Source organism: Petaurus breviceps, unplaced genomic scaffold (genome assembly GCF_028583685.1).
Source record: "Petaurus breviceps papuanus isolate PSGF00001 unplaced genomic scaffold, PetGlider_PUasm1.0 103, whole genome shotgun sequence".
Taxonomy (NCBI): Eukaryota; Metazoa; Chordata; class Mammalia; order Diprotodontia; family Petauridae; genus Petaurus; species Petaurus breviceps.
This window is the reverse complement of record NW_027185588.1, coordinates 2,351,771-2,362,642: the sequence shown is the minus strand read 5'-3', so window position 1 is coordinate 2,362,642 and position 10,872 is coordinate 2,351,771. Positions and strand designations below refer to the sequence as shown.

General features: G+C 44.9%; 1 protein-coding gene across 1 annotated transcript in view; it reads left to right on the top strand.

The window, feature by feature from the left end:
* ARHGEF18 (Rho/Rac guanine nucleotide exchange factor 18) overlaps nt 1–10,872 on the top strand; it is a 98,217-nt gene that overhangs the window by 5,781 nt on the left and 81,564 nt on the right. The window contains exons 2-4 of the mRNA XM_069091714.1: nt 3,197–3,306; nt 6,229–6,572; nt 8,579–8,789. Of these exons, the coding sequence (XP_068947815.1) occupies nt 3,197–3,306; nt 6,229–6,572; nt 8,579–8,789 (665 nt within the window). The remainder of the gene's footprint in view (nt 1–3,196; nt 3,307–6,228; nt 6,573–8,578; nt 8,790–10,872) is intronic.

Sequence of the window (10,872 nt, the reverse complement as noted above, 5' to 3'; positions counted from 1 at the left end):
CTTTCTTCCTTTCTTTCCTCCTTTCTTCCTTTCTATTTTTCCTCTCCTTCCCCAAAGCTCACCCTTCATCTCTGTCTTCTCTCATTTTCTTTTCATCTGTCTCTTCTCCCTCCCATCCCATTTTGTCTTTTTCTTTGTCGCTCTCTCTTTCTGCCTCAGAATATCTTCACTAGGGTCAGGAAACTGACAGACTCGGCTCCTGCACCCCAACCCAGAGGTTTAAGACCTTGGGTTTAGCCTGGGTTGTGGTTCCAATCTCCCCACCTTGACTTCCATGACCACAGGATGCTGTGGATTCAAGGCGTGGGAGAGCCCTGCATCTGGTAAAAGCCTGTGAAAGAATGCCCCAGGCCAAAAAAAATTTTATTGGAAACTTGCTCCCAATTGCAGTTTTCTTTAAGTCTCTAATTGGCTCATAGCTCCCAAGGAGGGACCACAGCAAATTTGTTATCTAATCTCAACTGGATCCTCATTATCCTTTTATTCCTTCCTGATTGGATTCCCTGAGGCAGGGATTTCACACCTTTCCTCAAACCCTCTCCCCTCCCTAACTCCCTCTGGGAAGAGGACCTGCCTGATACTTTATTGGAAAAAAGTAAATCCATCACTTACATGCATCCTCTTCTCCCCATCAACCTGAAATCTCATCAACATCAACCTGCCTCACTCTCTCTTTTGTTGCAGTCTTTAAGATGTAACCCTTTTTCTTGCTGCGGCTGACCTCCCTACATATTCCCTTGATCTCATTCCTTCCTATCTCCTCCAGCAGCTTACCTCTTCAATTGTTTCCTTTCTTCTAATATCCAACCTCTCCCTATCCACTGTTTCCTAAAAACATGCTTTAAAAAATCATCCCTTGACCTTGCCACCTCAAGATATCATCCTATAATTCTCCTTTTCACAATCTAACTCCTAGAAAAACTCTTATTTCCACTCTCACTTTCCACTCACTGATTCTCTGAACTTCACAATATCCCAGAAGCCTTCTCACCCTGCAACAACCTTCTACCCTTGCCTCCCCCTCCTCCAATTGCTAAGTTGCTTCCAGATCCTCTATTTTGAAGAAGTTCCCAGGCCAGCCACACTCACTCCTTCCTTCCACTCCTAAATCTCTGGATTTCTCTACCTAACTCTCACTTGGGTGTCTTCTCCTTTCCAGTTCCTTTTTATGTTAAAATTAGAATTTATGTTAGAATTAGAATTATATTAGAATTCCATTAGCATGGAAGCTACTCAAGGGCAGGAACTGACTTTCTTTTTGCTTTTATTTTCATTCTCAGTGCTTAGCACAGAGCCTGGCACATAGTAAGGACTTAATAAATGTTGACTTGACACATTTGTTGAAAATGATTTCTCTGGAACATAGTAAGTGCTTAATAAATGTTGAAATTGATTTCAAAGTAACCAATGATCTCTTTTAAAATTTATTTTTTATTTTTTTTTACAAGCATGTATATCTCTCTCAACCCTTCTCCCATTGAACAATAAAATGAAGAAAAATGAAACCCTCATAATATGCATAGTCAAGCAAAACAAACAGATGTTGGCCATGACCAAAAACGTATGTCTCATTTTGCATTTTCAGTTCATCACCTCTCTGGCAGGAGATGGGTAGCATTTTTTATTTCATTATTTTTACCAGAGTTCTAAAGCCAATAACGTTTTTTTTTTCTTTTTAACGTTGTCAACAAATGATCTCTTTATTACTAAAGCCAACGTTTGACCTCTTGATAGAGTTTAATGCCATTGGCTCCCCTCCTCCTGGATGCTCTCTCTTGCTGGTTCTCTTCCTACCTATCTCTCTGGCTACTCTTCCCAATTTCTTTTGAAATAACAGTACCCATGTTGCTACTCACTAACTATGGACATACACAAGGTTCTAAGCCCTTTTCTCAGCTCTCTTTTCACACTCCATATTGTTGATGCATCTCCCATGGCTATAGGTTTCATCTCTTTACAAATGACTCCCAAGTCTACAGATCCAGCCTTCACACATCTTACTCCTGAGCTTTGGTCTTTCATATCCAACTGTCTATTGGATGTCTCCACCTACATGTCCCACAGACATTTCAAGTTTAATGTATGCACAAAATGTTGCTGTTCAGTCATGGTAGACTTTCTTCAATCCCACTTGGGCTTTTCTTGGCAAAAATACTGGACAAGTTTGCTATTTCCTTCTCCAGCTCATTTTACAGATGAGGAAACTGAGGCAAACAGGGTGAAGTGACTTGCCCAAGGTCACACAACTAGTAAGTATCTGATGCCAGATTTGAATTCAGGTTTTCCTGACTGGCACTCTATTCACTGCACAACCTAGCTGCCCCCAGAATAGAACTAATTATCTTTCCCTCACAAACCCAATCCTCTCTATTTCTGTCTGTGGACTGTGAACTAAAATAGAGGGGTTTGTGTGGGAACAGAAAGAAAAGATTGTGAGAAACATCAGTCAACTCAACTCAGTAAACATTTCTAAAGACCTTAGTATATACTGGGCACTCTGGGAGATGAAGAAAGAGGGACCACAGACTCTGCTCTCGGGGAAGAGGATTTTTTTCTTGGAGAAAGGAAGACCCAGGAGAAGCTTGATGTGGAAGAAGGATAGACTTTGTTCTTGACTCCAGAAGCACAATCAGGAGAATGGGTTGCAGAGAGGCAGATGTCATCTAGTTTAGAAAAAGAAAAATTAGAGCTCTCTAGAACCAGAATGGGTCCTGTCTGGAGGGAGTGAGTTCCATGGCACTGAAGGTTTTTAGCAGAAATTGGATGGGTTTTTTTTTGGTCAGGGTTGTTGTAGAGGAGATTTCTACTTTATTATGGACTAGATTAGATACCTTCTGAGGTCCCACCCAATCCTGTGATTCTATGGTTCTGAGCTGATAATTGAATGGGAATGGGGAGAGAAGAAGAAAAGAATGGAGCTGGTAGGAATTAATCAAGAGAGATTGTAGGCCAGCAAGGAAGGAGGGCTTCCTGGAGAAGGTGGTGCCTGAGCAGATTCTTGAAGGGAAAAAGACAGAAAGGAGCATACTTCTTCTGGGTCTAGGGGCCAATCTGTGTCAATGCCCAGAGGCAGAGGGAGGAGTCAGAAGAACGATTGATTTAGAACGGAAAAGAGTCCTCAGACCAGAATTCTTCACCCTCTGCAGCCTCTGAGCCTCTGCTGACATCCCCAACTTGTCTCTTTCTCCTTCCACAGGCTCTGAGGGCAAGGCCTGTGATCCACCCTCGGACGACAGCCCCCATTCACTCCCAGTGTCCCTAAAAGCTGACAGCCATGCCCTCTTCTCTGCCATGGCTAGGGAACAGGCAAGTACCTGGAGGGGGGGCTGGAATGTTCGGACTTTGGGGGACTGAGGGGATAAGGAAAAGGGCATTGAAGGAATCTAGAAGAATTGTGAATCTCCAGATATCCAAGATTAGGCAGGGGCCCTGAATAATGGCTAGAGAGGAGCTGGAGGTGCCAGGGAGAGGCAGGGCTGGAAAGAACCTGGAGGGACTGAAGGCTAACAGGATGGAGGATGAATAAGGTGGGGGCTTGGTGGGCACTGGGAGAGTCAGAGAAAGATGACTGAGGGTGGAGGAAAGGGCTTGCTCTTGGGAATGCTCTGGTCACACTGGGCTCTCTCTCCAATAGGGCTAGTCCATAAGCCCCTGGTGCTGACCAGCATTTGGCCCCATCTGCACCTAGGCAGTGCCCTAGGATTGGTTCAGATCTTTGGATCTTTGGGGCCAGGCCTTCAGGCAGGACAGAACTAGTGAAGCAATTTAATTTAATTCAACAAGAGTTTACCAAAAACCTACTATGTGCCAGACACATAGTGCTAGTTACTGGATATACAAAGACAATAGTTCTTACCCTCAAGGAGCTTGCATTGTACTGGACATTCCCAGTCTCCAGTGTTGGGGAGAATGTTAGAGACCATTGAGTCCAACTCCTCATTTTGCAAATGGTGGAAACAGAGGCCCAGAAAGAGATGGAGATTTCCTAGTCAAAGAACAATCAATCAACAAGTGTTGATTAAAATTCAGTCAATCGAATATCAAAGGCTATGTTAAGTGCTTTATAAGTCCATAAACATTTATTAAGCCCCTCCTGTATGCCAGGCACTGTGCTAAGCCCTGGGGATACTAAAAGAGACAAAAGGTGGTCCCTGCCCTCCTGGAGTTCCCAGTCTAATGGGGAGGCCACTTGCGAACACCGAAGTACAAACAAGCTGCAGATGAATCAGAGATAATCGATAGGGGAGGCACTCCCATATAAAAGGGAGGGAGTGAGGTTTTAACTGAGACTTGAAGGAAGCCAGGAGTGGTTGAGGAGTGAGAGCATTCCAGGCAAGGGGATGCAGAGAAAGTGCCCAGAAATGGGAGATGGAGTGCTAGGTACTGTGCCTGGTCTGAGGGCACAAATGTGAAAGTAAGACAGCATCTGCCCTCAAGGAAAGAAGCAGAGTCAGTAGGGGAGCTGGGATGGGAACCCAGTATAGAACCTTGGACTCTATTCTATACCAAGAGCCCTTCATTTGGGAAAATTAGAGGCTGAGTGAGGTCAGAGGACTTGAGCTCTGGGTGCTAGGCTGAGCAAGGAGCACCAGATTCCAGTTCTGAGCTCCAGTCTCTGGCCTAGGCTGAGAGATCTGGGCTCCAGGCTCTAGGCTCAGCTCCATAAGCCTATGGCTGATGCAGCCCAGACTAGAGGGTGGGAGGGAACCTGGGCCTGTTTGCTGCCAAAGCTCTGCTGGCCTCCAGCAGAGGAGTTCACAATGTCCTGACATGTTTATGTTTCCAAGAAAATGAAAACCAGAGGAGTCAAGGGGATTTGGGAAACCAGGAAACTGCTTCAACTTCTGGCAGCAAAAACAGCAGCCTTGCATGGACCCAGAGATACCCAGACATAAACAGATACACAGGGTTTGAAAACCCATACATTCAACAGCCAGAGCACGTGTAAAAGCAGGCATGTGAGCTCACCGGCCTATGTGCACGTGCAGCTTAGAACAATCCACATGTGTGCCCGCAGGCCTATGGTTATATAGCTACACATATACATAGACAATCATATGTATCTGTCTTAATAGCTCACATTTGCACAGTCTGCACAGGGTTGTGCATATATCCTATTCAAGCCTTTATACATGCCCTGTATATATAAATACACAAAGGTACTATGTAATATTCATACAGGGCCACTAGGGGGTGCAGTGGGTAGAACACCAGGCCTTGAGTCAAGAAGATCTGAGTTCAAATGTGACCAGCTGTGTGACCTTGGGTAAGTCACTTAACCCTGTTTGCCTCTGTTTCCTCTTCTGTAAAATGAGGGGTTGCACTTAATGATCTCAGTGGTTCCTTCCATTCTAAATCTATGATCCAAGGAATGATCCAAATAATAATTATTCATGACAACATATTCATATTATATTTATGATAATATATTATAACAAAATATATAACACATTCGTGACTAATGTTCATATTAAACTTATGATATTGTTTATGCTAATGATATTAATATCATTATATATTATATATAAATGATATAACAATATTAATGCTAATAATAAAATAATATATGGTATTATTTATGCTAATAATAAATTATTATAACTAGCATTTATATAGAACTTGCAGTTTCATGGGCAAGCATCTTTTTTATTATATTATGTTATGGAATTACTTGTTTTATTCCACAAATTAAAAATGAAATAAATTTTTTAAAGAACTTGTAAGGTTGCACAGAGCTGTACATATATTTTATGCTCACAAATCTTGGAGGTGGGTGCTATTATTACCCCCATTTTATAGATGAGGAAAGTGGGTAGACAAAGGCTATGAGAGTTGCCTAGGGTCACACAGCTGGTAAGCATCTGAGGGTGGATATGAACCTGTGTCTTCCTGACTCCAGGCTGGACACACTAGCCACAGCTCTACCATCTAGCTGCCCAAAGTCACTTGCTCAGTCTCAAATAGGTAGAAGGTATCTGAGGTGGGATTTGAACTTGGGGCTTCTGAACTCCAAGTCCCATGTTCACCAATGCCATGGTGCCTCAGGTAAAAGACACTTTCAAACCCTAGAATTCAATGCTGCTCCCAGATCAAGGGATTAGGGTCTAGAATGGCTGGAGGGGGCTCCACAGGGATTGGGGGTATAGGGGTGGTGCTGAAGCTCAGTCAGATTTGTAACAGGTCTCCTCCTCCTCTCTCTCTCTCTCTCTCTCTCTCTCTCTCTGGCAGGAGGCTGGTTCTGTGCCAGAACTGGAAGATGCCCACAGCAGCACTGAGGACCTTCTCTCAATAGACATGGATCTCCAGGGCACAGAATACTACAGAGACCTGGGCTATATTCCACCTGTGGAGATGACATCATGGGTCCCTCTGGCCTCCTGGTCACAGGAGAAGCCACCAGGGGAACTTGTACCCCCACAGCTCCAGGAACCCGACTGCCTCCTTCAGAGCCCCACTGGCCTGGGTTCTAGAGACCGAGGAGCCGAGCCCTTTCCCCTACTTGCCCATTCAATGACCACATCTCGGAGACACAGCTGGGAGAGGCCTCTGTCTCCCTTAGATATGGAAAGGAGGTCAGGCATGAGCAGAGTGAGGTGGGGGTGGGAGGAGAACCTTGGGCAGTGCCACTATGGAGGGAAAGGGACTGAGCCCCTTTACCAGATAATCGGACTCCTTTCTCTCCCATTTCTTCTCTTTACAGGTTGTGGTTTGTCCTTCTTTCTCGAAGAGGACCTTGACATCAGGAAGGGGATGCCATGACTTGCAAGTAAATTGGATTTAAGTGAGGGAGGGCTATGCAAAGTCACCAGCCTCACTTTTCTCCTCTGGAGGCATCTGGATTCAGTGGCCAGATATGTATCAGGACAACTGGAGAGGACCCTGGATGCAGTGGGAGACCTGGGCCTTTTTAAGCTAGTCTTTCTGAGTTCTCACTTTAGCTGAAGCAACACCCATGCAGTGATTAGGGCTGTTTAAAAAGTGAGCCAAAAGATGGCCCCTTTAATAAAAAAAATATTAGGGCAGAGGCTAGCTCCATTTGTCAAGGGGAGAAAGTGAGACTGTGACTTGCACAGCCCTACCTCACTTAAATCCAACTCACTTGCATGTCATGGCATCGTCTTCCTGACGTCATTGGTCCTCTTGGAGAACAAAGGACAAACTGCAACCTGTGAGTATTCCAAGTTGCCTGCTGAGGACCAGTTCCAGATGGACAACTCCTTTCCTCTCCTCTCTCTCTTTTTCTTTCTTTTTCTTCTGTCCTCCCCCCCCCCTGCCCATATCTCTCCCTCCCCTTCCTTCTCCTCCCCTCTTCTCCCCTCCCCTCCCCACATGGGATATCATGCCCTTACCTGAGGATGCTCTACCAAAGGAAGGTAAATTCTGAAGGCTGAAACCTACCTGGATATCTTGGGGTTTTCTGACTAAATTTCTTTAAGGCCTGCCTTAAAACCAATCTACTCTGCCTCCATTGATTGGCCAACAATGGGTCCCTACCCAAGCACTACTTAATGGTTATTGTTTGGGCCTCTTGGCTCTAAGTGAATGTAAAAAGTAACAGTATCTCTTTTGGCTAGAAACCTTGAGGGTCTTTTCCTGCCAGTTTGATTTTTTTTTTTTAATTAAAGGGGCCATCCCTTGGCTCACTTCTTAAACAGCCTTAATCACTGAATGGGTGTTGCCTTAGAAGACCTTTGCTTAAAAAGGCCCAGGTCTCCCATTGCATTCTGGGCCATCTCCAGTTATCCTGATCTGTATCTATCTGGCCACTGGACCCAGATGGCTCCGGAGGAGAGAGTGAGGCTGGTGACTTTGCACATCCCTTCCTCACTTAAATCCAATTCATTCACAAGTCATGGCATCATTTTCCTAGTGTCATGGTCCTCTTGGAGAAGGAAAGACTTATACTTACTACTTTCCCTTCTCTCCTCTCCCTCTTTCTTTCCTTACCTTGTTCCTTCCCAGTGTCCTTCCCCCCCTCGCCTTTTCTTCCCTACCTCTCTTTCACTTCCTCCCCTCCCCTTCCCTCCTCTTCTCTCCCTTCCTTTCCCTCTCTTCCCCTCCCTCCCCTTCATTTCCTCATCTGCGTCTCACTGTCTCATGATGGGCTAAGGCCTAACTTGCCTTGAAGCAGACCACCCAGATAGTAGGATAGAGTCTGTCCACTACTGTACATGTTTTCCCTTTCACAACCTCCTCCTCACTCTCCTTAATTGTGTAGTCTCTCCAAATGGGCAACAGAAACCTCGACCCCAAATCTATGAGCTGGCTGGGCCCTGGCCATGTTTCTGACCCTAAACCTGGTCAAATATTTCCGTATAGTAAGGGGGCAGAGATGTCAGCATGTTTCTCTCTGGGACAAACTATTGACTTCCTAAAGGGTAGTGAGTCCATGGGCCATCTCCTCCCTCCTTCCTCCAACTCCTCCATCCTTGACAAATTGTAAACTTTATTCTGCTTACCCTAGATCTGGTTTGTGGTGCTTGCCCAAGATACCCAAATCCCTAGAGATGGCTCTGAGGGTGATGGCTGTGCAGATGCATCCATGACCCACCACAACTCATTGCTTTCTCCCCACCAGACTCAGCCTTGATACCTCGGATCTGGGCAGTGACGAGGACCAGCGAAGTTTGCCCAGAACATTTGCCAGTCACTCTTTGAATCTGCCTGGAGGGGGCCTACAGGCTTGGGCAGAGAGGACAGGTCACCGAGCAACCTTCAGGGGGAGAGTCTCACCTGAACTGCCCTACCTGGCAGTAGAAGAGCCACAGGGGGACCCAATGAGGCAGCAGGTAAGTGGCATATGACTCAACATATTCCATACAGCCTTTCCCGGTTCTGGGCCACAGACAAGCCACAAAGTAAGGATGTACTGCTTGTTTCTGTCTGAGGCTAGACCTTGTGGTCAGTGGTACCTTGGTCTAGCCCAGAGCTCTTCTCAAAAATCTTTAGTAGTTCCTACTACCTCAAGGATAAAATAACAAAACCTTCAGCATGGAATTCAAAGCCCTCCACGATATAGTTCCCACTTTTCTTTCTAGGTTTTTAAATTTTATTTTATTCTGCATTTAATAAATAAAACAAGCATTTCCATAACATAGTAGAACCAGGTTAATTCCCTATTCTTTTCATCTAGGCAATCAGGGTTAAGTGTGTTGCCCAGGGTCACACAGTTATTAAGTATCAAGTGTCTGAGGCCAAATTTGAACTCAGGTCTTCCTCACTCCAGGGCTGGTGCTCTATTCACTGTAGCACCTGGCTTCCCCCCCATTACTTCTTTTTTCACAACTCTAGATTCTTGCCAAGCTGGCCTGCTCCCTATTCCCTTAATGTGGCATTCCATCTTCCTTCTCCATAGGCTACCTCCATGCCAGGAAGTCCTTACTCTTCACTTCTGCGCTATGGAATCAGTAGCTGCCTTCCCTACCCAGCTCAAGTCTTACCCCTCCCCCAGGAAGTCCAGCGCGAGCCCCCTCCCCCTTAGGGCTCTGACCTGAAACTATCATATATTTATTCATTTATGTCCTTGTCAGGTCATTACTCCAGTGGAATGGAAGTTTCTTGAGGGCAGGGACTGCTAACATTTTTTTTTCTTTACCAACACAACGCCTCAAATATAGCAATTAATGTATTATATATATGCAATATAATATAAAAATTAATTAATGCTTTTTTCATTGAATTGAATCAAAGGAAAAGCCCCCTACAGCTTGATTTAAGATACAAGAACTTTTTTCCTGATTCTCAGCATCTTTCTGCCTTGTTCTATCTGCCCCTATGGCTGCTACACTCATGTAGAATCAGATTGAGAGACCCAGGGAGAATATCTCCATTCCCAGGACATGGGCTATGGATGACTATTTAATTAGAACAACATTTGTTTTATTTAATAACCAAAAATAGTGTAATGGACAGAAAGCTAAACCTGGAGTCAGGAGTCCAATCTGGCCTCAGATACTTATTAGCTGCGTGACCCTGGGCAAGTCACTTAACATCTGTTTGCCTCAGTTTACAAAGTAGGGATAATTATAACTAGTGCTCACCTCAACAGGGTTGTCTCAAGGATCCAATGAGATAAAAATTTGTAAAACATTTTGCAAGCCTTGAAACACTATGTAAATGTCAGCTATTAGTATAATAGCTATTCTTCTCTAGAACGCTTATCGACTGTATAAGTGTTTCCATTGCACAGATGAGGAAAACAAGACTCAGAAAGATTAGGTGATTTTTCCAAAGACACATAGCTAGGAAATGTCAGAGTCAGGACTTGAACCTAGGTTTTCTGGATTCCAAGCCCAGGATTCTTCAACTAGCAGCCAGATGACTTGGGTTCCAATCCCGGTTCTGCTGCTTATAGTTACAAAGCAAAGTGGACAGAGTGTGGGACTCCCAAGATAGGGAGACCTGAGTGTAAACCCTCCTTTGGACACTTCCAAGCTGTGTGACTCAGGGCAAGTCATCTAACCTTTCTTAGGAGTCAGGAAGGATGAGGACTGGTAAGAGGCCATTAGATTTGGTAATTAAAGAGTCCATTCAGTTGAAGGATGAGGTCAGAAGCCAGTTTAGAAGAGTGAGAGGAGAGGAAGGGGAGGCAGATTTTGACTCCATGTAAGGAAAACCTTCCTAATAATTAGAGCTGCCCAAAAGCAGCCTGGGCTGTCTCCAGAGGGCTTGGATTTCCCCTTCACTGGAGGTCTTCAGGCAGAGGAGGGATGGCCATTTGTCAATGAGATTGTAGCAGTGATTCTTCTTCAGGTCTGGGTTGGACTAGCTGGCCTCCAAATTCCCTTCCAACTGTGAGAGTCTGTGATTCCTGTGGGGGCTGAGAGATTGAATTTAGGGCCTCTGATATCCCTTTGGGCCCCAATTCCTTCA